This window comes from Rousettus aegyptiacus, unplaced genomic scaffold (assembly GCF_014176215.1).
Source record: "Rousettus aegyptiacus isolate mRouAeg1 unplaced genomic scaffold, mRouAeg1.p scaffold_m13_p_3, whole genome shotgun sequence".
NCBI lineage: Eukaryota > Metazoa > Chordata > Mammalia > Chiroptera > Pteropodidae > Rousettus > Rousettus aegyptiacus.
In genome coordinates this window covers 170,760,675-170,785,468 of record NW_023416306.1, presented here as the reverse complement: position 1 = coordinate 170,785,468, position 24,794 = coordinate 170,760,675, and the positions used below count along the sequence as shown (strand labels likewise).

Here is a 24,794-nt window from a genome sequence, read left to right as displayed (position 1 = left end):
CAAGCGTGGGGGCAGGCAATGCGAGGCTCTGAGGGTCTTCCTGCTGGACGAGGGGTCCAGCCCCCCTGTCTGCCCTTTATCCCACTCCTGAGTCATGGGCAGGTGGCTGGTTGTCACCAGATGCCCACGCAGTGTTATTATTTTTTTCAGCTCATGCCAGGACTGCCTTTGCCCTGGGCTGAGGGAGGCCTGCCAAGTGTGCCACGCCCTTGGACCATGAACTTCCAGGAGACTGGGGGGAAGCTCCCCATGATTTCCTGCCTGCCCTGAAGTTCTCTGGCTGCAAGGCAAGCCTGCCACCCTGGCAGCTCCCAGCACAGGCCAGGCTATGCTCGGGTACACCAGGCGGTCCCTCCATGGGAACAAGGGGAGGGAGAGGGGTCCCCGAGAAGGTAAAAACGAGGTGCCCTGGGCCCCCACTCCCCCAACCTGCGCTCTTCATTCAGACGTCAGGTTCTTCCATTCGAGCCTTCGCATCTGCTGCTGCTTCCTATGTCCTGGCCCGGAGCCCCACTCACCCCTCAAGGCCTAGCGCGAAGGACCCCTCTACTGAATCCTAGGTTTCCCCACGCCGGTCAGTCATGCACACGTCACCCCAAGTCATTATGGGCCTCTTCCTGCTGGTGTACCTGTGTCCCTCGAGTTACTTGAAGGCAGGGGTGGGGCTGATACCACGGTGAGCTTGTCACAGACACATCATCTGCCTTCGGAGTCGTTGCGCGAAAGGCGTGGGCAGAGGCGGGGAGGACGGCCGGGGCGAACCTTCCGAGCGCCTGTTTGCTGGCACCGTCGCAGCCATCCACCCCCAGCGGGCCCTGTCACGTGCTCGCCGGCGGGCCATGGGCAGCAGGGACGCGAGTGGGTCTGGGCGGCGGTGACACGGGACCACTCAGCAAGGGCGAGCCAGGCGAGCGGGGCGGCTGAGCGTGTGCGGCGTCCCCGCACAGCCCACGGCGCGGGGATTCTCGGGTCGCGTGCTAATAGTCCCCCACTTTCCCACGGAGGTGGCTGAGCTCCGAGAGCTACCGCGCCCCGCTCCGGGGCCTGGGCAGCGCTGGAGCTGCGAGGCCTCCACGGCCCGGAGGTGGCACTGCCTCTGGTCTGGCGGTCCTGGGGTGCGCCTGGCCCCGCCCCCAGAGTCTCCGCCCCCCCAGAGTCCCCGCCCTGGAGCCCCAAACCTGTCCAGCGCAGCGCGGGCCGGCGCGGGGTGGAGAGGATCGGAGCTGCGCCCCGAGCGGCGAGCCGTGCTCCCCGGACCCACCATGGGCAACAGCGCCGGCCGCAGCGACTTCGAGTGGGTCTACACCGACCAGCCGCACACGCAGCGCCGCAAGGAGATGCTCGGTGAGCGCCCGCGGGGGGCCGGACGGCGCTCGGCCGCGCCTGCTCCGGGGGGCGGCGGCGCCCCCCTCCCGCAGCCCCCCTAGCCCGCAGCATCCCTGGCCGGGGGCGCCGGGGGTCGGCGCCGCCCGCGTCTCAACTCCCCTGCGTCTCCGCCTCGGTCCGGGCGTCCAGGACCCGAGGACCCGAGCCCGGACGGGTGCGCTGGGGCGCGCGTCTCGGCTGCTCGCGGCGCGACCCCGGGGCGAGCCTGGGCTCTGGGACGCGGCGGCGCAGGGCTTGGCCCCGGGGGCCCGTCCGCGTGCGGGCCGCGCCGCCCCTGCCAGCGAAGGCCCCTCGGCGGGCTCCCGGAGGCCACCCGGCCCCCCCAGTGCAGAGAGCGCGGACGCCTCGAAGGAGCGAACGCGGACCCCGCGATGCGGCTGTTCCCTAAAACCGAGGTTGTACCAAGGAGCCCGCCGTTCTTCCCGGCATGCCACGGCTCAGCGCGCCGGGCGCCCCTCTCCGCCGGCGGGCTCCTCTGGGCCCGGGGTAACGGATAAAGGGCTCTCACCTCCGAAACGGCTTTTACTAGGAGCCCCCAAGGGGCCCCCATAGCCCCCGGTACCTTCCAGCAGGCTAGCCCCGCTCCTGCCTCCCAGAACAGGTGGCATCCCCCGCCCGCCCCGCCCCCCACCTACACCTGGGGGTGGCAAAGCTTTTTATCTTTGCCAGTCAGGCTGGTGAAGCTATACTCTTTTGCTGTGGGTTTAATTTACATTTCTTTGACGATTTGTTTCCATGTTTAACTGGCATCTAAATTTCCCTTTTTCCCTCTTGGGTTGGTCTTTTGCCTGTTGATTGTTAAGAGTTCTTCGTTCAGGATGCTTTTAACCCTTTGTTTTCTACGTTGCAAGTAATTTTCTTCTTTGTAATTAGTTTTTTGCTATCACAGAAACTTTTTAAAATGCGTTTGAATCTATTGGCTTTTTTTCCTTTAGCGTTTTCCCTTTGGCGCCTCCACGCCCCACCCTAAGGCGCGGAATAGGCCTCCTATTATTTTTAAACCTTTCAGACGCTGGATGTTTTGAGTGGTTGGTCCGTGACTGTGTGCTGGAGACACCTGGGTGGGTTTGTGACTTTTGTGGTTTCCTCCTGTGAGGTGAGCAATAACCCAGCATTGTGACCTCACCTGTGGCAGCAACCTCTGCACCTGTGAATTTCCAGCGCGGGAGGGGGGGAGGGGTCTTGGTGTTAAACTGCTCCTCCCCCCCACCAGAGGGCAGGCATCTCGGCTGCTGCCCCCTCGCAGGGTCCAAGGCAGGGCTGCATTTCATTCCCCTCCCTTGCTGTCCTTCGCCTTCCCCTTACTAGACTCACTGGGCACCGGGCCCCAGGTGGAAAAGCTGGGAAACAGCATGGCCCACAGAGCTTCCTGGAGGGATGCAGACACTCTGGGCTGCAGCCTCGCTTTTCCAATCTGCAGAATGGGCACAGTCACCCTTGTCTAGCATGGGCACGAGGATGGAAGGCGAGCTTGGATGGGAAGGGGTCCAGAGTGGTGCCCAGAGCCCAGGACATGGAGAGGGATCTCTCTGAACAGAGAAGCCACAGGACTTGGGCCAGGCTGGGGACCGAGCAAATCCCCAAGGGCTGATTCTCCAGGGAGCCTTGCTCATTCCCGTTTCCACCGGGTGCTGTGAGTTCCTCCCCATGCACCCAGTTTGGAGCTGGCGAACTTGAAACGTGCCGTTCTCCCTCTCTCCTTGGCATTTGCTCACCTGCCCGAGAGTATCCTTCCTCCTTGCCCTGCCCAGTGGCACTTGCTGAGTTCCACCTCCCGCGGGAAGCTCCCCTGCTACCCTTGCAGACCCTGCTGGGCCAGGCGGCTCCTCTGGAATTTTCCTTCAGTGATTTCCACCCATTGGCTTCTCTCTCTGGGGCAGGCTGCAGGGTCCAGGGCTGGGCTCCTGAGCTGGCCTCCCTGGCGACACCCTCAGCACTCACTCATTAGCCATGTGACCCCAGGCAAGTCAATACACAGATGAGCAAATTGAGGCTCGGTGGAGTTAGAAGGGATTAATGGTAGTACTTCCTGTCTGGGTTGTGCAGATGAAATGAGGCAGTGTTAAGTGCTTAGTAACGTGAGCCTGGTGATAACTATTACCTCCTGCAGGCAGGCCCTGGTTCTCTCTCCAAGGGCAGGGAATGGCTTTCCTCCTCCATTCCCAGCCTGAGAGAAATCCTACCTGTGACTGCCAACCAGAAGAATGGAATGCAGAGAGGGGAGGCACCTTGCCTAGGGCCACAGAGCTCTGAGACGCAGAGGCCAGGCCGGCCAGGCCAGCGTTGGTGTGAACTCCGGGTGAGGATGTGCTGCGGCCCCACCCAGGGGGCTGCTGTGCTCCTGCCAAGCTGCTGGAGGCCCGTGGATGCTCAATAAAGATCCTTATCTCGGAGTCAGGATCCAGAAAGTCCTCGCAGAGGGTTGGCTGCAGGTTCTTTGGACAGGACCGAAGTCCATCTGCGGCTCATGCCCGCATTGGGACAGTGGGGTCCTCTGGCAGCCTCTAAGAGCCACGTCTGCCAGGCCAGGTGGGGCTTCCTGTGTTGCAAGGGCGGGAACAGATCCGACTGGAGTTTGGTGCCCTTGAGACCAGAGTCCAAGCCGGGCGTGGCCGTGCTCTAAGAAGCAGGCTTTGGATTTGTCTTTTCAAAAACAAATACCTTTGTGATTTGTTTGTTTCTCTTCTTATGAAAGTAGGGCTTATACATGTTTAAAAAAAAGTTAAAATAATTAAAGGAAAACAAAAGAGGAAAACAAGGAAGTAAGACTCTTGGCAATGGCTGGGGTATTTGTCTAGGAAAGGCCCTGGCTGGGGCTCTCTCAGTGGCAAGTGGGAAAATCCAAGCAGAACAGAACAGGCTGACGCTCCAGGGGATTGGCAGACTCTCTCCATCCAACCTGAGATGCAGGTCCAGGTGAGAGCAGGCGGGCCCAGGGCCCCTGTTTGAGGCCCTCACCCCAGCTGCAGTCAGCATGGAGGCCCCGCCCCCTCTCCCAGGTGGGCTGCAGGCGGTGCCAGGCTGTGTCCACCTGGCTGGGAGATCCCACAGAAGACAGAGGGGTGCCTCTCTCCCCTCCTGCCCAGAGTAGCGCGCCCTCCCCTGGAGCCTGCTAATCACTGACCAGAGCTGTGAGTCCTGTGATTGGTGGGTGGGCAGAGTCACTGACTGCACGGTGAGGGCAGAGAGAAGGAAGACAGCTCTCCAAGAGAGGGGGGGGGGGGTCGGGGGCGGGGGTGCTGGGTGAGAGGTGCTGAGTGCTCAGGCTCACAGCCGCACAGGCACTGGGGTGATCCCCAAGAGGTTCCCCCCAGGCCCTGTCTGACCTGATTATGTTGTCCTCCATGCTCGATTGCTCCGAGGACCGGCCTTGCTAAAACCCCGCTCTCTAGCCCGGTCTCCTGGGCACGCCCAGGCTCTGCCCACACCCGATCTCCTTGCTTTTTGGTCTCGAGCCGCTGCGTGGAATGCGGCCCCGTTTCCTACTTCACGCTTTTGCGCATGCGGTTCCCTCTGAGTTCTCCCCCCTACTCCTCATCTACCAAACTCCTGTGGGTCCTTCGGGTCTCCGCCTAAGTGTCCTTTTTCCAGAAACACTCTCTACCCCCCCACACCCACACATACACATTGCATGCCCGTTTAATGGTAAACGATGGCGTCTCCAGAGGGAACGAAAAACCCCGATCTGTAAATGTTTCCATCAAGTCCAACTTAGTGACCAACGTGTGTCATCACTGAGCGTGGATGTGGGAAGAGAGGAGCGCATCGCGTGCTTGCTGACCTGCTGGCAGGTGCGACCTGATGAGGAACCCCCCATCCCCCCATCCCCTCCCCGCCCCCACCAAGCCCCGCCCTCCTCCGTGCTCCTCCTGCAGGGGCCCGACCCTTTTCCCCCCCAGATGCCTTTGCCCCAGTGGGGTGATTGCTTTAACGGTCTGGCTCCCCGCCTCTGAGTTCTCCCTAGGGCAGGGCCAGGCCCCCCCTCCACTCCGTGGCAGCGGCAGCACCTGCCGCTCTGGCTCCCCAGAGAGGTGAGACGTGCCCCGGGCAGCGGGCTTGCGCGCTGGGCTTCCTCCCTCCGCCAGTGGTGCTGGGCGCACAGCCCCAGCCCAGGGTGCGAGGTTTCACCCTTGCCGACTCGGGAGCTGGGTGACGTCCCGTTTTAGGTGGCATTTCTAAGCTGATTACTGAGGTGTTTTTCTTCCTTGATCTTCCTGCTTTTGTGAATTTTCTGCTCACGACCTTGGTTCCTCTCCATTGGAGCTGTCCTTTTTCTTGATTTGCGAGAGTTTCGTGTATGTGACTTATGGTATCCCTGCCTTTGCCACAGGTGACCTTCCCCAGCCTGTCCTTTGTCTACCTCTTTGGGTACTTTTTTCTGTCCTTTCTTTTCTTTCCGCGGGACCCTGACTCGGTGCTTCCCCACCTGAGCCTCCCTCTGTTCCACCCTCTTCCCTGCCCAGGACCGGAACAGAGCCACCATCTGGCCTCAGGTCCCTGACCGTGGCTCGAGGCAGGTGCCAGCTCACGTGTCCCTTCCCAGCCTCCGTATTGGCCGGCGCGCTGTGTCTCGGCCTGGCCTTCTCGTATTCCCTGTTTCTGTGATTTGTAACCGCTTTTATGAGGCATGATTTACATATCGTAAAACTCAGTAATTTTAAAGGCGCAGTCCAACGATTTTTAGTAAAGTTACATACTCCAATTTAGAGTATTTCCGTCACCCAACAAAGATCCCTCTGACCATATGGTCACGCCACAGCCCCACCCCGTGTTCTCACCCCCAAACCCCTTATGCTTCGCGTTTTAGCGGGCTGTCATGGGGACATCATGTGTGTGTCCTTCTCTTGGTACGTGCCAGCTGGGACACACTGCGCCCCCGCAAATGTACCACTCGTACCCCCCCCAGCCCGGAACCCCTCCCATCTCTGTGATCGGGGGCCTCCGGGCGGCTTTCACTGACCTTCAGCAAACCTTTGTCAGTGAACAAAGGGCAGGTTCAGCGAGAGGCAGAGAACAGGGACTCCTGAAGGCACTCGGGGCCACTTTCCACATTGTCTGTGTTGAACCGGGTCCGCAAAGTGCCTCCCACAATGGCCAGACAGGGCTAGGCTTGCCTTTTGGCTCCAGAACTGAAAAGGTGGGTGGAGAGACGGAGCTGCGGGAGGGTGGCTGTCCAAGGTCAGGGCCAGCCTGCAAGGAAGCCTTTCAGGAAGCGGGATTAGGAGGCTTTGGGTGCTTTGTTAGGCGCTGTGGCAGAGGGAAAGTTACACTGCCGTGGGTGGGGTGAGGTGGGCAGAGGACACGGGGCCGCTGGGGCCCCACACGGCAGCGGCTCGTGTGTGACAGGGTCGGCTGGGAGCTGGGAAGCAGGTGCGAGGTGGCCGTTTGAGACCCAGGAGCACTCGCATGAAGCAAGGCAGTGACAGACTTTCCCTGCCCCCCAGGCAGGGAGGCTGGCCTGCGCTGGCGTTCGGACCCCGGGGGAGTGCCGCGTGTCGGGTCCTGGACGGTGCTGGGCCTGGCGCGTGGAAGAGGCCAAGGTGCAAGTGGGAAGACGCCCCCTTGCTCCTGGGAGCCCTGCTGGGGGCCAGGGGGAGGTAACTTCATGGCTGGGAGAAGGGAAAACGTCTGTTCAGCCCTTTAGCCCATTTTTGAGCTGGGCTGACGGCCTCTCGTCTGAGTTGTAGATCTTGACCTATTCTGGATTCGAGATCCCTATCCAGAGCTGGGAGGTGAACTTGCTCTGAGAGCTACTCCCTCCCAGCCCCCCAGGGACCATGCCCTGTGGCTGGCCGAGTGAGGCCGGGTTTCTCTCTTGCCGCGCTGGGCTCGCTGCCTCTTCCTACCCTGTCTGAGGATCGGATTGGCTGGTGTCCTTGGCCAGGTGCAGGTGCTGGGCTCCAGGAGGCCCCTGCCAGCTGCCAGTGGGCAGGGAGGGCTTCAGACCCATTGGCCACTGCCGGGCTGTCCCGAAAGCTGTGTGGAGCCAGCTCTCGTAGCTGACATGGTGGCAGTGCTGGTGTGTGGACAGCTGCCTGGGGGATTCTGTTGGCTTCCCGGGCAGAGGTGACCTGTGGTTCCAGGATGCAGGACCCCAACTGCCCCCAGCATCCCCCAGCAGACATGGGCTGTCCAGCCGTTCAGGGGCTGGGATATTCAGAGGAGGCACACACTGGGGCACAGCGCATCTTGCCACCTCACACTGGGACACTGAGGCCCCCAGAAGGTGGCCGCACAGCAAGATCGAGACTGACCCTGAGGCCAGAGCCCATGCGGCAGCTGGGGCAGCAGGGCTCTGAGCCCGACTCTCCCCTCTGACGGGCACAGTGCCTTTACCCACGTTGCATACCCCCAGGAATAGGCAGCTCACCACCTGTGAAATGGCCTGCTCTCTGGGCGGCTTTGACAGACAGGGTGCTGCAGCCAGACACCCTCTTTTATCTCCAGTCATGGAGAGACAGAACTGCACCTCAAAGGCCGGTGCCCCAGGCCAGGTGCATCTTCTCAGGATGGAGGCTGGGGACAGGCCCTTAGGTGCTGGCTGATCCCCGGCCTCCCCATGGGACTTGGTCTCCTCGTCTGTAAAGGAGAGACGGCTGCCTCGGCTGGGCTGGCAGGAGAGACTTGGGACCCGGCTGCGGGAGCCTTGGGACAGTTTAGCTGAGCTGTCACATCCTTACAGACCAAGTACAAAGAGGGGGTGACTTCCTGGGTCAGTCAGAGGAAAGAGCTGGGCAGGACTCGGCTTGGCCTGGCTGAGTCTGTCGGGGGCCGTCCTGGACACAGTCTTCGCGGGCCAGCCTGAGGCCACCCGGCTGCTTGCTGGGCAGGAGCGGTGGGCAGGGAGTGCTCGGAGACCGCACGGTTTCTCCCGAGGGCACCCTGGGGCCCGCCGGACTGTTTCCCCATCCGTGTGCCGCGGCGCTGGCTCCCCAGCTCTGAGGGCCTGTCCGCTCTGCCTGGCGGGCATCTGTCACCCTGAGCATGTGCTGACCCGGTCCCTGTCCCTCCCCGCCTACAGACTCAGCATCAGCCTCCTCACTGGCCTTGCTGGCCCCCTCCTGAGCAGCCTTGGAGGTTTCTAGAAGGCACAGAGGTCTTGACTGAGGGCATCCACCCCTCCTCACCCCCTCTCCCCTCTGTTCCTGCAGGGTCTGGCTGCTCCTTGGTCAGAAAGGGCCACCCCTGCTTGGCCAGCTCGCACTCACTGTTTTTTTCTTTCTTGTAAAACAAAATATAGAAAAGTACAAAAGATACTGTAACAAATATCCGCCATCCCCAAACAGCACGTTCAACATTTTATACTTCCTGCAGATCTTAAGAACCGAAACCCTTGAGATCCAGCCAGAGGCCCGCATGCTCCCTTCCCCTGGCCACCCTGCCCCTCCTTGGTTCCTGCTGGGCTCGGTTGTCCAGGCCACTTTGTCACTGTTCCTACAGCGACTCGGGTGGCTTGCCTGGGCGTGGCCAGGAAGCGGCTTTGATTTTTGCATTATGGTTCTGTGACCTCTGGTAACACCTGCTTTTTATTTAGGCTTCCGGGAAAGAGCCCCATTCTGGGGAGGTCTTCCCAGAACCCCCCAGGTGGTGAGGAGGCAGGTCTGCTGGCCTCTTGCACAGCCACAGGCCGTGCTGTTCCTGGCCTCCGAAGCACGGGGCCCCAGGTCTTAGCAGGACCCTGGGGTGAATTCGTCCCTGTGTCACTGCCTGGGGGCTTAATGGATGGTGGGAGGAGGGCCCAAGGGAAGATGGCGGGCAGACCATGAGAGTGAGAGTGGGGGGCCCAGGGAGGGCGAGCCCGCCGTGGGGGCCCCGCTCACCACGCTCTCTCCCGGTCCTGCCTGCAGCCAAGTACCCGGCCATCAAGGCCCTGATGCGGCCGGACCCCCATCTCAAGTGGACGGTGCTGGGGCTGGTGCTGGCGCAACTGCTGGCCTGCTGGCTGGTGCGGGGCCTGGCGTGGCGCTGGCTGCTCTTCTGGGCCTACACCTTCGGCGGCTGCGTGAACCACTCGCTGATGCTGGCCATCCACGACATCTCGCACAACACGGCCTTCGGCTCCGCTCGCGCCGCCCGCAACCGCTGGTTCGCCATCTTCGCCAACCTGCCGGTGGGCTTGCCCTACGCCGCCTCCTTCAAGAAGTACCATGTGGACCACCACCGCTACCTGGGCGGCGACGGGCTGGACGTGGACGTGCCCACGCGCCTCGAGGGCTGGCTCTTCTGCACGCCGGCCCGCAAGCTGCTCTGGCTGGCGCTGCAGCCCTTCTTCTACTCGCTGCGGCCGCTCTTCGTGAACCCCAAGGCCCTGACCCTCATGGAGGTGTTCAACGTGCTGGTCCAGCTGGCGGTCGATGTGGCCATCTTTGCCCTCTGGGGGCTCAAGCCCGTGGCCTACCTGCTGGCCAGCTCCCTGCTGGGCCTGGGTCTCCACCCCATCTCCGGCCACTTTGTGGCTGAGCACTACATGTTTCTTAAGGGCCACGAGACCTACTCCTACTACGGGCCCCTCAACTGGATCACCTTCAACGTGGGCTACCACGTGGAGCACCACGACTTCCCCAGCATCCCGGGCTGCAACCTGCCCCTGGTACGTGGCTGTGGTGGGCGAGGGGCGGGGCTGTCCGAGGGGGCGGGGAGGCGTGGCAGGCCTGGGGCCACAGTCCGGACCCCCTTTCCTTCCATGCTGATCACGGGGTGGCCTCGTTCTCAGTCGTGGTTCCCAAAGGCCACACAGTACAGGCCTTTCTAGTTTAGACCTCTTGGTTTAACGAAAGCCAGTGAGTCCGGCTGTGACGTGCACTGGGTGCGCCTCCTTGGGCAAGCCGCTTGCCCTCTCTGCGCCTCGGCTTCCTCCTCCGTAAAATGGGGCAGCAGCAGTGACGGTGCGTGTGAAGCCCCTCCCCTTCCGGGCTCCCGACTCCCTGTCACTGCCCCGTGACGTTCCAGGGCCCCCACAGGGCACAGAGAGGACATGGAGGGCTTTGCTGGTTATGACCCAAGGGGCTTGGCCCGAGCTCCTGCAGAGCAGAAGCCCCCGGGGCTGGCGCCCCTGTCTTGGGAGACCTGGAGATGGAGAATTTCTGGAGGGAGGAGGAGTCCCAGTCTGCCCTGGGTGGTTAGACCTGAGGGCCCCGAGGATGCAGCGGTGAGGTCTTCGTGTGTGCACACGTCTGTGTGCCTGAGTGTGCCTCATGTGCACACGTGTTTGCGCACGTGGTTAGGTGTGAGCGTTTGCCTGGCCTGTGTGTCTGGAGTCTGGCAGCGCGTGTATCCGGCGCGCCTGTCCCTCCCTCCCCGGCCTCCGTCTCCTGCCAAAGGTACTAAGGTCCTGCCATGAGCTGGGCTCCGCTCACCAAAGCGTCGCCACAGGCCGAGAAGGCAGGTGTCCTCATTCGTTACCCATTATGCCCATTTCACGAAAGAGCCGGCGGAGGCTCAGGGAGGGGAGGGGCCTGCTTCAGGAAGGAGCAAGCCAGAGCCTGCGCCCAAGTCCGTCACAGAAGCACTTTTCCTTCAGAGTGAATGGCCCGCAGGTCACTTCGTCTCCCTGAACCCTATCTTCAGTTTTAAAGTAGGGTCTAGGTACTGGAGTGTCTTCTAGGAGGATGGCGCCGATGCAGGTGCTGAGGCCGGGAGCACTTCCTGGAGGAGGAGGGCGAGAGCTGGAGGGGGAGGGGCACCGGGTAGGCGTTGGGGAAGTACTCAGGCTGGGAGCAGGGTGATCCGTGGGGGTGTGGTGGGAGCCAAGGCCCGAGGGGTTGGCGGGGTGGGGGATGGGCTTGGAGACGGCCGAAAAGGAGCATGGTGAGAACCGTGGCTCGCAGGACTCAAGCCAGGCTGTGCTTCGGGACTCGGCAGGGGCAGGAGACCCCGGCCCACCCTGGGGCTCGTGTGTGGGCTCCGCGGAGCAGGGCGTATTTTTAACTTGGGGCTGGGAGTTCAGAGACTGCGCCAGCACTGGCTGGCTTCCTGCCTGGCTGGGCTGGGCACGGGTGCCCTGGGAGGTGACAGCGTGTGTGCGTGTGCGCCCATGCTCGCCTGCGTGTGTGTGTGTGTGTGTGTGAACACTCATGTACACGGGCAAGGCAGCGGCCGGTCTGCGCAGGCGCGGCCCCTGACCCACTCGCCTCCCTGCAGGTGCGGAAGATCGCGCCGGAGTACTACGACCACCTGCCGCAGCACCTCTCGTGGGTGAAGGTGCTCTGGGATTTTGTGTTCGAGGACTCCCTGGGGCCCTACGCCAGGGTGAAGCGGGTGTGCAAGCTGGCAGAGGGCGGCCTGTGAGCCTGACCCGCTGGCACCCGGCGTGCATGGACCCCGCTGCGCGCGGCAGGCTGGCTGCCGGGCCTCACCCTGCCCCACCCTCCTGCTGCAGAGCCGGTTGTCAACATGGCCCCCTCGGCCTAGCGTCCAGACTGGTTTGGCTGCGTTTGGTTCCTGCACGCTCGGCTGCTGCTGTCCCCTAGACCACCCAGGGGCCACGCCTGGTGACAGCGGGCACAAGCAGCAGCCTAGAGAAGCTTGGTCTGCAGTGCGCTGGCTCTGGCCTCAGCCAGGCCGCCCGTTCTGGGCCGGGGCCAGCGCTGCCCCGGGCGCTCGGTGCCACCCAGTGTTCCTGTGCCCTAAATTAAATCTGTCTCCACATCCATGGACGTGCTTCCGAGGGGCGGTCTCGGCTCCAGCCCGGGCCTCAGAGGAGGCCCTCAGACAGCCCTGGGGGGGGGGGTCCCTGCCAGTCGTGCCCCGCCTGCTCCTCGCCCTTGAGGAATAGCCTCTGGGGGTGTAGGCAGCAGGAGGCCCCTGCACGCCCTGGGGGTCCGTGTGGCCAGAAGCCCCTCATTGCCAGCCTCCCCTCCTTTGTACCTCTGGGCCATGCGCTGCAGACGGCACCTCCCCTTGGTCCACATTGCCTGCTCCTGCCACCTACCTTCCCTCACCTGCCCAATTCCTGTTCTACCTTGAGCCTGCACCCCTGTGGGAAGTGTTCGCTGAGCCCCCAGACGGTTCAGGATGGACACTGGGTTGTCCCCCACAGCTCAGATGTGGGGTTTGAGACTCATAGCACAGGGGCCACAGGCCAGAACCTGGTGGCTAGACAGGTGACTGCCCAAATGAACTCTGAGACAAAGGGAAGCCAGCAGGTGCCCTCGGTGTCTCTGTAGAGGGGAACAGGCTGTCCTGACCAGGGCAGGGGCTGATGGCACTGCTGAGACTGCGGGGGGCATCCTTCCCATCAGCCCCTCGGCTGCCCCACCTCCAGGCCCCAGGACTGCAGCCCTCTGGGACCCCGGGACCTAGGGAGGTGGAAGGCAGCTGGAGAGGCCTGCCCTGGGACCCGGGCTAGTGCACGGGGGTCTGAGCCTCGGGCTGACCTCTGAACGGGCAGAACAGTCTTCTCCCGTCTCTGAGGGGCACTGGCACACTCGGCGAGATGGAGTATGTCCAGAGCCTGGCCGGAAAGTCTCCTTATCAGCCAGAATGGGGTTCGGTCTCATGTCCCCTCCCGTGGCCCCTCAGGATGGCTGGGCCAGGGGCTGGGCACACTGGGGGGTGTGGGAAGGTCGCAGGGTCCCAAGGCCTGCGCCACTGGCTGGGGCCTCGCTCTTGGTCCAGGCGCAGCAGTGGCCGAGGCTAGAGTCAGGCCCTCCCTGGCTATGATGGGTACTTGACCGGTCTGAAAACGGCTGGCAAGAACCTCAGGAGGGCTTTGGGCGTCCTGCTGCCCGGGGGGTAGGGGCCTGGGTCCCCTCTGGAGGTGGAGTGGAGGGAAAGTCCGGCTTCTGCTTCTGCAGCCCCGCCCTGTGTGGCCGGGGTCGAATGCGGCCCTGTCCGGCCCTGGCAGCCAGAGCGCATGCGCACTCCGTTTGTTGTCCGAGACGGGGATGCCACTCAGGGCCTGCCTCCCAGGCCTCCCCTGGACCCCAGGCCGGACGCGCCTGCGCTGTCCAGCTCGCCCTCTGTCCTGCCACATCTGGATCCGGCCCGGTTCCCCCCCCCAAGGACCCCGTCTTGCTCCCGGCACCACGGTCACGGGCCCTTCTGCCTGTGTCCCCAGCCAGGAGCGACCAGGAGCTGGCGAGAGAGAGAGAGAGAGAGAGTGCGGGAGCCAAGCGTGTGGACAGTAAGCGTTTATTACCACGTGGACACAGACGGCGCGGGGCGTGGACGGCCGCCACGCCAGGACGCTGGGGAGGGGCTGCGCGTGGCCGCGCCACCGCCAGCCACGGCGGGCCCGCGTCACCGGGAGGAACCACCTAGGGAAGCGCGTGACCTGGGGCGTCTTCTCTATAAACCAAAGGAAATGTACACTTAAATAGGCAAATATAAAATACAAAAAAGGCGAGTGGACCTGGCGTTCTGTGTCAGGTAGGGTCTAAAAAAATCCAAGAATTGACCTTTTTCCTCATTTTAATATTTTATCACAGGTTGAGACTTTAAATGAAGCACGTCCTGGCCTCGGCGCGTGTGGCGTGTGCTGAGGCCGGGGCCGGCAGGGCTCCTCGCTGTCCCGGGGCGGGAGGCATCCTGGGCGGCTAGCCGAGCGCACTACGAGGTGCTGATCCCGCTCAGCTCCTGCCTGATGGCTGTGGGACAGGACGCGAGGGTGGCTCAGGTGCAGCGGGGTCCAGCCCGGCCTGCTCCCCTGCCCTCTGCATGGCCCTGCCCCCACACCCGGCACCATGGCCGGGGTGAGGTCCTTACTGGTGCCTGCCCCTGTCTGTCTCCTAAGGGCCCCACCCAGACCCCCAGAAGTGAGAGGCGCAGGCCGGAGGCCAAGCAGGGCAGTGGGCTCTGCACAGACTCTGGGGTGACAACGAAGTTCCTGTGGGTCTTGGATTCACTTCTGAGCCAGCCAGTCCACTGAGGGCGGAGCTGCCCCTCCATGTTAGAGGAAGAGCTGGGGAGGGGGTGACGGACCCACGGCCTTGGAGCTGGGGAGGGGCCAGTGGCACCAGGAGCCCTGCACAGGTCTGCGGAGGTGGGCATCCTGGAGCTGTTGGAGGACCCGGGGACACCTCCCGCCAGTGGCAGCAGGAAGCCCCTGGCCTCGGGCAGGTGGGCTGCTCCCTGACTCCCTGGCTGGAGGCGGGCCCAGAGGGCCAGGGGCTTCCTGTGCTCTTCTCCCCACATTCCTCCTGTCCCCGCCCCTTAGGGTGGCCCCCATCATTGTGGCCTTTCCCCAGATGGACCCCACTGAGCCTAGAGCAACAGGCCAGGAGAGAACACAGGGCAGGGCACACGCCGAGTCACAAGGGGCGTTCCTTAGAGCCCGCAAACGGCCCGCACCTCCCTCGGCTGCCGAGCCACACGCGGTGGCTGTTAGGAGCAGACGGGAACCCAGTGCTCTCTGCTGGGACAGGGTATGGCGTGGGAGGCCCCGGGGTTGGCCAGGGTGCCCCACGGGTCTGCGGGCACCTCAGTCAGGCAGCTCTCTGCCAGCAGCCCCCAGGTGTGACCTCGCCCTCCACCCCATGCCCGACTCCCCGCCTGTGGTGGGTGACGGAGGTGCCTCGCTGCTCTGTCCCGGGCTGAGCAAACCCTCCACCCCCCCCACCCCGCACCCCGGCTCCAGATCCGAGGCAGTGTGTCAGACGCCCTGCCCTCTGGAACAACAGACCCTTTTGGCGGGGGCACCTGCCTGCTCCCCCAGCTCAGGGACTGGCAGCCTATGAACTAGGTCAGGCCCGTAGTAGTTCTGTGGCTTCTTGGTCCCCCTAAACCCCCAGGAAGGCAGTAATGCCCCTTATGACCTCAAACCCAGTGATCAGAGGTGGCGGAATCATAAAAGACCCTGACGTGAGCATGGGGCCGAGGCTGCCTGACCGCCCTTGGCTTTGGGACGCATCCCCGACCTCGGCTGCCCTCCCAGCCGGGCACTGCTGTGAGCCCGGGAGTCGGGGAGCACGATCTGCGCGCCTCGCCGCCAGGGGGTGCGCACACTCGGGGAAGTCCCTCAGCTTGTCCGCGCCTCGGTTTCCTCAGCTGGAGAATGGGGAGGAGGACCGGAGCCGGAGTGCAAGGCCAAAGGCCCCTGGCCCTGGGCCTCAGATGGCCTCCTGGCTGGGCCACCCGGCCCTCTCTCCAGGACCCTGGGGGTGGCCCGCCCCCCACCCTAATGCCCTGAGGCGGGCCCTCGCTCACCATCGATGATCTCCTCCTTCACCTTGTGGAGCTCCCGGACCACCTCCTCGAGAATCTCCTGCGGGGAGCAGGGCCTCAGGCACAGGGGAGTCTCCAGGGGCGGGGGTCCTGGGCTTCACCCCCACAGCTCCCCCCCTGAGCCAGGATGGCGAGCACACTGGACGTGGGGCACCCTGGCCAGCCCTGGCGCCTCCCACGCCTCAGGTGCACTCTGGGGGGCAGTGCGAGGGGCAGAGGGGCGCTTTGCTCTGGTGATGGCAGGGGCCGGGGACAAACGCCGTGCCCCTCCTCTGCAGCTGGTCCCCTGACTGACCGGGCAGCCACACGGGCCCCAGTGGACCTGCCCGGCCGCGTGGACCCAGGAGAGTCCCCAGCCTCTGGCTCCTTCATGGCCTCTCAGGAAAGGACACACGCACCTGTTTCATCCGGTCCAAATCGAAGGCGTCCAGGGCCACGTCGTTGACACTTCCTGCCGGCTTCATCCTGGGAAGGGGGCGGCAGGGGCGGTGACGTGGGTGGCGGGGCCGGCAGGCACCCACGCACGGCCCTCTCCCCAGCGCCCCGCTGCTCTCTGCTTGTCTCTCTGGCCACCCTTTAGCTACGCGAAAAGGACCCTACGGCCCGGTCTCCACCACCAGAGGGTCTTGTGGGTACTGTGACCGCATTTCCCAACTCAAGAGCCCACCACGGAGCTGCCTTCTGCTCTGCGGGCTCTCACACAGACGCGCGCTTCGCTCTGGTGCTGGCAGGGGCTGGGGACAAATGGTGAGGCATGCAAGCAGACCGCCCTGCATGCCACGCACGGCCTCCCCCGGAGGAAGGCAACTCCGGCAAGCTGGTCCTCCGTGCGGGGTGTGTGCTCTGGGCCGGCCTGAGGCTTGCGAAGAACGAGTAACAACGGCATTTGATACAGTGCGAAATCGCAAAATCATGGAAACGGTGCCGGAGAGGCTCGCCCTGGAGGCGCCCACTCCAGACGCGACACAGCCTGGAGCCTGCCCTCCCCAGCGGACGCCCTCGGCCGCGGCTTTGCTACAGTTTCCCGGACTGCTTGTCTTGGACCAGTTTCTGAACGAAGGCCCGCCGGTTTGCAGTGCAACGTCCCTGGCACACGAGCCCTTCCGGGAAGCTCTTGGCGAAGGGCTCGCCTCACCACCTGGCCTTTGCGAACGGGACCGCGGTGCCTGCCGTCCGGGGCCGAGTCCCCTCTCCCACCGCAGGGGCCGTGGGCGTGACGGGGGGTGCCAGCGCCACCGTGAAGCCCAGGACCTGCGTTCGCCAGGGCGGTGCAGGGTGAGCGCGAGAACCACGGTGCCGGTGCAGCCACCACGGAAACCAGCGCGAGGCCCCTCGAAAAATCAAACACAGAACCGCCGCACGGCCCGGCAGGCCCTCCTGGGCGTGCAGCCGGAGGAAGGGAGATCACCGTCTCGAAGCGACGTCCGCGCCCCACAGTCACTGCCGCACCATTCACGACGGTCGAGACGTGGAAGCCCGCTGAGTGTCCATGACAGGTGCGGCACGTGCGACAGGTCACGTGCGCGTGCATGGGCCGCACACGCTGCCCCCAGGGCCCACGGCGGCTCCCCGGGGCGTCGTGCTGAGCAGAGCGAGGCAGAGACAAGGACCGTGTGGCGGCACGTGTTTGTGGAACAGGACTAAACCCGACGTACCGAGATGGAATACTGGGGGTTGCCGGCGCTGCGGGGGGGGGGGGGTGTCAAAGGGCACGTAGTCCCAGTGACGAGATGGACGCGCTGGGGAATGTGAGGTGCAGCACGGGGCCCGCAGCAAACAAGACTGAGTTTCCAGGGGCTGAGCGTGGGTGTGGGAAGTCCCTACCCGCCGCGGGTGACGGTGAGGTGCGGGCTGTGCTCACCGACCCGACTAGGGCAGTCACGTCGCGATACGTGCGTACGTCAAGTCGCCGCGTTGCACCCCTCAAACTTAAACCAGGGGAGATATCAGCGATATCTCAGTAGAGCGGAAAACCCCCTGCACGCTACGTAAAAGGTGAGGCGTCCACTGCACGAACGCACGCTCCCCCGCCCACCCCAGATGAACCCCAGAAAGAGGCTCAGGGTGGCTCTGAACGAGTCTGTGAGCAATTTTGGGTCCTCATGGGGAAGGAGGTCCGGCCTGAGACCCCCAGCTCGTCACGCCCGTCCTGCATGCCGTCCTGGGTCGCCGCTTCCCCCCTCTGCACCCCGGCTCTCCCACCTGCACCCGACAGGCCCGAGAGCGGCGCGGCACACGCTCCGTGGGCTCAGCAATGCTGCAGCCCGAGGGGCCGTTCTCACTTGCCCTCTGGAGCCCGAGACGCCGGAGGACAGACCTGCCTCCGAGAGGAAGAGCGGCATGCCAGCAGACGCTCTCGCCCCGGGAGGGACCTTGGCTGCCCCTCCCAGCGAGGTGGCAGGAAGTGGCCAGCTGTGCTGACGGAGCTGCAGGCTGGGCCCTCGGCCCCCCGCTCCACAGCCAGAGTGAGCGCCCCAAAGTGCTAACCATCATGGGGCCCTGTGCTTAGAGCTCGCGGACTGGGGCGTGGCACACGGGAAACCCAAACTTCTCTCCACGCGCCCTCCCGACCCCTCCACTGCCCTTCCACTGCCCACCTGCCCAGCCACACCGGCCTGCTTTCTGGTCTCTGAACGCGCCAGGCTGGTTACAGCTCGGGGCCTCGGCACGCCCACGCCCACAGGTTAGAAGTCTGTCCCCAGGGCAGGCTCCTCCCATCTAGGTCGACCCAGATGCCATCTCTGAGATGGGCCTGCCCAGCCCGCTCGCTAGGGCGCTTGTCCTCGGGGGCCCCACGATCCCTCTCAGAAGCCAGAGTTCCCACCCACAGGCTCCTCGCGGGCAGGGCCGCGGCAGATCACAGGCCCCGTGCGAGTCCCGGCTGTCCACTGAGACGGCCTCGCCCCCGCGCCGCGCCTCCGTCTTTGCCGCTCCTGCCAGCGCCAGGCCGGAGCGCTCTGCCCGTCCCCGTCACTCCGTGAGACCAGGCTGAAGTGCCAGCTGCTCACGGCTGCTTCCCTTCCGTCTGTGGCGGGCAATGGAGACATTTCCTGCCGCAGGTCCTGGAGGCCTGCAGATGCAGGCCGCACGCGGCTGACGGTTCCCACGTGGCTGTTGGTCTCTGACCTCTGGGGCGACCTCGGGCTCACGTATCCTACCTGGCGAGCGCGCCTCTGGGGAGTGCTGGCGGTGTGGGGGGAGGGGAGGAGGGGCCGCGCTGGCCGCTGGCAGCAGTGGGGCTGTGGGGCGCGGCCGTGCCCACCTGTCCACACGGCCGCCCCGGGGGGCGGGGGCCGAAAGGCCTCTTCACGGGTCGTGGCGTGGAGGCTTGGCGAGGACACCAGGACTGACCCGTGACGCAAGCGGCGAGTCCGGAGCTAGGGCTGGATCTCGGGGCAGCGCCCCGGCCCCCCGCCAGACCTCGCTGCTGCCTCTGAGAGGAGAGGACGGCGCCCCAGCCCGGCCTGTCCCCGGCTCTGAGGGAGAGCGGGGCACCCTCTCCCAGAGCAGACTGTTAGACGACAAGACAAGGAGCAGGGTGCGGGTGTTAGTCACGGGCAGGGACAAAGGGGCCCCAAGGAGGGGCTGTTCGGTACCTAGAGTGAGGCTGCGACTGAAGGGGGCTCTTAGCTTCGGGGCTCTTTGCCACAGACGGGGCTCTACGGCAACGGGATGAAACAGACACGTGACTCGGTGCTGCCGCCGCCCGGGCCCCCCGGACGCGCCGGCCCCTGCGGGCGCTCACCTGGACAGCAGCGAGGACACCGGCTTCTCCACCGAGTTGCTCCGCTCCCAGGGCTTCCGGCCAGCCTCTGCCAGTTCATTTCAAGTACAAAGAGCCTCAGGGCTGGGGGGGCCCCCCCACCCCTGCTCCCACCCCGCGGGGCCCCCGGTGCTGCAGGCGCGGGGCCCGTCGGGAAGGCCCGCTCCACGTGGAGCTGAAGCCGGGGCTGGAGAAGGCCCTGCCGTCACCCCCCGTCACCCTCGCTCAGGACACCAGCTCTTGTTCCTCGGACCCAGCTGACTTTGACGTGTGGCCTCGCTTCAGGTCCCCTCACTAAGAAAAGTTCGCTTTCCTTGGAATGTGAAGTGACCAGTCACAGCATGTCTCAACTATGACTTCTAGAGTCGGCCAGCGACCCCAGGAGTGGAGGCAGAGGCAGGCCCTCACCCTGGACACGCCCAGTCAGCCCGAGGGCCACGTCTGCTTCTGGGGGCCCTGCCCCTGGGACCCCATGTGTACCCACTGTCCCCTGATTCACTGCTCCTCCCCACACATGACAGCTGGCCTCTTTCCACTCTGGGCTTGAGGGTTGGTCTGTCTTTCTTTTTTCTCTTTTAAGTTAAGTGGTATTAAATTTTATTTCATTTTATTTCAAGAGCTTTGCTGAACTGAACTGAATCCACTGACTTTGCAGGATGAGCAGAGAGGCAGCAGGCCAAGTCCCCAGGGCGGCTGGAGGCCGCCCGTCCCCAGCTAAGCCCACGGACTCTGCAGGCCAGCTGACCGAGGGCCGAGGCAGGTCTCACAGCCGCCCTCTGGGACGCTCGCCGGGCCTGCGGGAACGAGGGCTGGGACAGCCGAGCTGCGGGCACGTGGCCCTGACCGAAACCACCTAACCACACTGAACTCTGACCTCCCGGACTGGGAAGACACCTAACCCGTGCACGGGGACGGGCACTGCCCATTGTCGTGACGGGCCTGGCTGCGTGCGGGAGGACGCAGAGCAGGTGGGCAGGGGAGGCGGGCATGCCGGCAGAGAGCGGGGCCCAGGCCCCCCTCCGCTGGGCTGGGGGCACTTCCTGCCTCGCCTTCCTGCTCCGGGCAGACGCTGGACGAACGCCTGTGCGGTGACCGAGTGACCGGCGCCAGGCTTCTTCCCCTGCACAGTCCGTGTCCCAGCACTCAGGCCGGGGGCTTCTGAGCAGAGTTCAGGACTGTTTTTGCTGGAGCCAGACTCACTGGTGACCACTGTCACGTCATTTCACAGGGGGACATTGATGTGACTTTTAAACACTCCTCTTCAGAGCCCTGGCCCGAGTCCCAGGCCACCTCCTCCTGCTCGGCAGGAGCTGGGAAAAGAGGGCTGGACGGGTGGACTCTGCAGCGTGACCAGCTGCAGCGACGGGCCAGGGCCTGGGCGCCACACTTCTGGGCTCCTGGTGGGGCTTGGTGTGGACGCCACAGCCGAAGCCCCAGGCTCGAGGGGGCCGGGGCTCACTGGGGCAGCGGCTCCCGTGAAGGTGACAGGGCGACCCAGCCGGCGTGGTCCATCTGGCCGTCTCTGCTCATGCGCAAAGTGCGGCGCTGGGATCGGACCAGCCTCCTGTGGGAGCCCCGGGCCTCGGAGACCGCCCGGCGTGGGCAGGACGGCGCCCCTTACCTGAGGAGTTGGGCGTCTGGCTGGCTGCTCGGGTCCCTGGCGATGGAGAGGTGCTCGGCTCTTCCTGAAACGGGAGGCGGGGCTTGGCCATCAGCCTGCTGCGAGGCTGGCCGGGCAGGGGCGGGAGCCCTCTGGCCAGGGTCATCTACGAAGCCTTGGCTTTCAAAACTTTGAGGAATGTGCCACTTTCATCATCAGCAAAACAACGAATGTTACTAACAAAGGGAACCTCCAAAGCCTGGCAGGCAGCCGGTCTGGCCCACGGAGGTCAGGGTTGGGGACACAGGCCCCTGCCCAGTAAGGCAGACCCCATGGCCGCGCCAACCCTGGCCCGTGACCGAGCCTGCCAGGCACTGACGCGTCACGCGCCCCCGGGGTGCCCGGCACTGTCACGGCACTCGGCGCTCAGCAGGGGCTTCTGCCCTGTGGTTTGCTGCAACAGGACCCACCCACGGGCTTCCTCTCTCCAGGTGTGGCCCCGCCTCCCACGGCCGGTGTGAGAACCAGAGGGTGCTGCGCAGCTGGCCGGGCTGCCTGTGGGCTCTGGGTTGGGTTCTGGTCGGCCCTGTGGGTCGGGGCTGGCCACGGCACAGCCTCCATCCTGGAGACCCAGCTGTGGGACACCCGGGCCCACCTCAGCGCTTTAGGAGAAGAGGAGGTGGCGTGAACATATGCTGACGTTACCTCTGTCCCAACCGGGCCACAGGTCACCAACACTGCTACGCAAGCGAGTTCTAGAATCTAGGTCTGCCTCACTAACCTGGTAACAGCACCTGACAGGCGTGCGGGAGGCAGCCTGACCTCTGGGCAAGGCAGAGCAGCCCCCGCTCCCCGCCCCGCCCTGCGGCCTCTGCTCTGGGCTCAGCCCTGTGATCACCCGCTCTCCCCGCAGCTCCAGGAGAGGCTTGGGACTCCTCCCTCAACTGCCAGGGCCCCGGCGCTCCCTCTCTCTCTGCCCTCGTCACTTTCTCTGCCAACAGTCTGCCTGCTGTGTCCTCTCCCTCAAGGTCAGAGGCCACATCCTGCCATCTCTGGGTCCCCAGCACGCGCACACGGCCTGGCCCACGGCGGGGCTCCGCACCGCCCTCCCCTGCTGGCATGCCGTGGGGGCATCGGCGGAACCGGGCTGTGGCCAGCGAGGGGCGGAGTGCCCGCCCGAGCCGTCTAACGCTATGTGACTCCGTACTCAGGGTCCTTTCCTTCCTTTAAATGACGCTCATTTGTTCTCCAGTAGTTATAAACCTAAGTCCATGCTCAGTGAGGAGAATCTGGAAAATTCTGGGCAGTATGGAAAAGATGAGGGGCTGCCGGGGCTCCGCTGTGCGGCCGTTCCCGGCCCTGCCCTGGGAGAGGCAGTCGGGCTGTGGGAGGGGCTGCAGACGGTGGCGGGACCCAGGCAGCCGGACCTAGCAACGGCCGGGAGCCCAGCGGAAAAGGGAAGAAAAGGGGGTCAGAGGAAGGAAGGTCCGCCTGTGGGGCTGCAGGTTTCTCCGGAGTCCCTGGAATTTGAAACCTACTTTTTCTGGGTGCCGGGTGGGGACGCACCAGTACCGCCTACAGCACTGACCTGAGAGCTCTAATGCCACCCCCCAAAACGAGGCCACGCCTTGTGAGACCTGGGACCCACCTGGGCTCCTGGCCAGGCAGGCCTCTGCAGCTTTAGAAGCGTGTGGACGACCCACACTCTGTGCAAAAGGCCGGGGCAGCGCGACACGCAGGCCTGGCCCTCGCAGGGCTCAGGACCCGGCAGGAGAGCGAGGCTGGATGAGCCACCATGCGCGCCAAGGGCCGGACAGGCGCGTGTGGGCGGCTAGCGACCAGGCCGTGGGAGCCTCGGCCGGCCTGGCGTCTGAGAGGCTGTTTCTCAGGCCATGTTTACGCGGAGAAAGGCAGGCTGAGGGGCCGGTGGTGGAGCCACGGGGGCTGCACGGCCCGGGCATGGGCATCGGACGACAGAGGAGGAATCGGCCGGCAGGGCCAGGGCCCGGGGCTCACTCCCCTGGGGTCAGCCTCACCCCGCTGACGGGGGCCGCTGATGGGGAACCCTGACGGGGGCTGCTGACGGGGGACCCTGACAGGGGGCGCTGAGTCAGCAAGGGCTGCTGCACTTCCTCCGCCTCCTCCTGCCACCGAGGGGCGGCCTGTGCGCCACTCGCAGTTTGGGTTGGGACTTAGCTGTTCCGACACGAAAAGCTTTACGTAGAGGAAAAGAGAAACGGGCTCCCTAGGTGGGTGCGGATGCTCCGGCCTGTGCGGCCGGACTGGGCTCCGGGATGCGGACAGGGACGAGAGCCGGAGCCCCGGCCCCCGTCCAGCTCGCCGGACCGTAATGGAGTCTTTAAGCCCAGAGGCAGCTCGAAGCCATGCCAGCCTCCCAGCGGATGTCTGCGCGGCAAGTGCGCCCCGGCCCCCACGGCCCCCGAGGCCCCCACGGGCCTTGCGCAGCTGTCCTGGGCCCTGTCCGAGAGGCCCCTCTGTGCCCCTAGGCTCCCGGCTTCTCCCTCAGGCACCGTCTGCCTTTCAGCCAAGTCCCCTCCCGGGCAGTGTCTGCTAGACGCCCGGTGAGTGCGGGCCTGCCGCCCTTGCTCTGGGGACGGACGCGAGCTCGCCACGGGCCCTGCTGTCCCCGCCCCCGCCCCTCCACAAATCCCCCGGTGAAGTATCTGTCCCGTGTAAGGCCTAACCAGGTGCCCCGGAGCCTCCCTGGACTATCCGCGCTGGCGGGGCGGGCGAGGGTGGGGTTTGCTCACCGTCTGGCTTTCGTCTTCCTTCTTCTCGGCCGGCTTGTCTGTCTGCGAGGCTGCTTTTCTCCTAACACAGGAGGAAAAAGATACCAGTCAGCTCCTGAACGTTTCCGCTCCGGTCCCGGTGCCTCCTCTGTGCCGGACACGGCCTGGTCCTCAGACGGCCCCGTGGTGAAGGAGGTGACCTGTCCCCACACCCACATGGGCTGTGGCAATGCTGGGACCAGTGTCCGGGCCTTCTGTGCTGGCTCCGTGAGCCTGGACACAAAACTGGCCCAGAAGGGGAGGACGGGGTCTGGGGGATGGGGCTCTGTCTGTCTGGAGAAAGCTGGTCTGCGCCACGTCTGGGTCCCCAGGGCGCCTGGGTGGTAGCCATTCTTCCAGGGCACTCAAGGCCAGGCCACACAGGACAGAGAAAGGTGCCACCCGGGCCGTAACCTGCCACAGTCAGGGCTGTGGGAGCACTCGCCCGGTGACCTGACGAGTGAGCTGACCCCATCACCTGTGGGAAGAAGAAGACCCCTTCTCCGATTGCTCCGGGGTCCGGAACGCCACACAGAGCCTGGACGCACTCAGGGGACGGACTCCGAATGGCCCAAACTGACGCCCCAGTCCGGTCGTGTATCTTCCCCACAGATGTGAATCTTTTCCTAATACCCTGAAAACCCACTTGTTTTTTGTTTTTCTTTTTAACCTTAGTGGTCACCTCTCTCTGGCTAACTCCCCAGTCGCCACATGGGGGCCCTAACACTCCCCAAACACACGCCTCTGGGCACCTTTGGTGCCGCGACGCGGCCAGCGCACGGAAGCCTCACGAGCTGAGCTGCCCAAGCAGGAAGCTGGCCTGACGGGTGAGCGGTCGGCGGCCGCTGACGGGGCCCACGGGGCGGCCTCCTCGTCTTCTCGTCCCGGGGAGGACGCGGCCCCCACCGACGGCCCCTCCCGCACACCTGCGCCCTCCTCACAGCGGCGGGGCCGGTTCCGCCCTGCACTGTCTTTCGAACCTGCCCTTTCCCGCCTTCGCTCGCGACACCCTCCGTTCCTGGATGACGGCAGAGTCCGCGCTGGCCCCCCCACTGCCACTTTGCCCCGGGACGTGCTGCTCCTAGCCGGAGCC

At 64.6% G+C, this 24,794-nt stretch overlaps 2 protein-coding genes across 6 annotated transcripts in view; one reads left to right on the top strand and one right to left on the bottom strand.

Annotated features, from left to right (window-relative positions):
• The first annotated feature begins 1,217 nt into the window (after positions 1 to 1,217).
• DEGS2 (delta 4-desaturase, sphingolipid 2) lies at positions 1,218 to 13,828 on the top strand. 2 transcript variants are annotated; one of them, XM_016119522.2, is made up of 3 exons: positions 1,218 to 1,344; positions 9,234 to 9,976; positions 11,527 to 13,828. In XM_016119522.2, exons 1-3 carry the CDS (start codon positions 1,263 to 1,265, stop codon positions 11,671 to 11,673), a joined length of 972 nt encoding a protein of 323 aa, XP_015975008.1. In that variant the 5' UTR covers positions 1,218 to 1,262; the 3' UTR covers positions 11,674 to 13,828. The 2 variants fall into 2 exon arrangements, with proteins under 2 accessions (XP_015975008.1, XP_015975009.1); XM_016119523.2 differs by lacking the exon at positions 1,218 to 1,344 and adding an exon at positions 6,159 to 6,523.
• Positions 13,801 to 24,794, bottom strand: part of EVL (Enah/Vasp-like) — a 116,725-nt gene continuing 105,731 nt past the window's right edge. For 3 of the 4 annotated variants that reach the window (XM_036238412.1, XM_016119520.2, XM_036238411.1), the window contains exons 8-14: positions 23,684 to 23,744; positions 20,934 to 20,997; positions 19,295 to 19,361; positions 19,146 to 19,208; positions 15,948 to 16,014; positions 15,532 to 15,589; positions 13,801 to 13,973 (exon numbers count right to left, since the gene is read on the bottom strand). In XM_036238412.1, coding sequence (XP_036094305.1) covers positions 13,936 to 13,973; positions 15,532 to 15,589; positions 15,948 to 16,014; positions 19,146 to 19,208; positions 19,295 to 19,361; positions 20,934 to 20,997; positions 23,684 to 23,744 — 418 coding nt within the window. In that variant the 3' untranslated portion in view covers positions 13,801 to 13,935. The remainder of the gene's footprint in view (positions 13,974 to 15,531; positions 15,590 to 15,947; positions 16,015 to 19,145; positions 19,209 to 19,294; positions 19,362 to 20,933; positions 20,998 to 23,683; positions 23,745 to 24,794) is intronic. The other variant, XM_036238413.1, reaches the window with a different exon arrangement.

What these genes read in the sequence shown, in the direction of transcription:
- DEGS2 (XM_016119522.2), top strand. Translation starts at nt 1,263, where the DNA reads ATGGGCAACAGCGCCGGCCGCAGCGACTTCGAGTGGGTCTACACCGAC. An exon ending in GCGCCGCAAGGAGATGCTCG is followed by an intron (nt 1,345 to 9,233) that starts GTGAGCGCCCGC and finishes TCCTGCCTGCAG; the next exon opens with CCAAGTACCCGGCCATCAAG. An exon ending in CGGGCTGCAACCTGCCCCTG is followed by an intron (nt 9,977 to 11,526) that starts GTACGTGGCTGT and finishes GCCTCCCTGCAG; the next exon opens with GTGCGGAAGATCGCGCCGGA.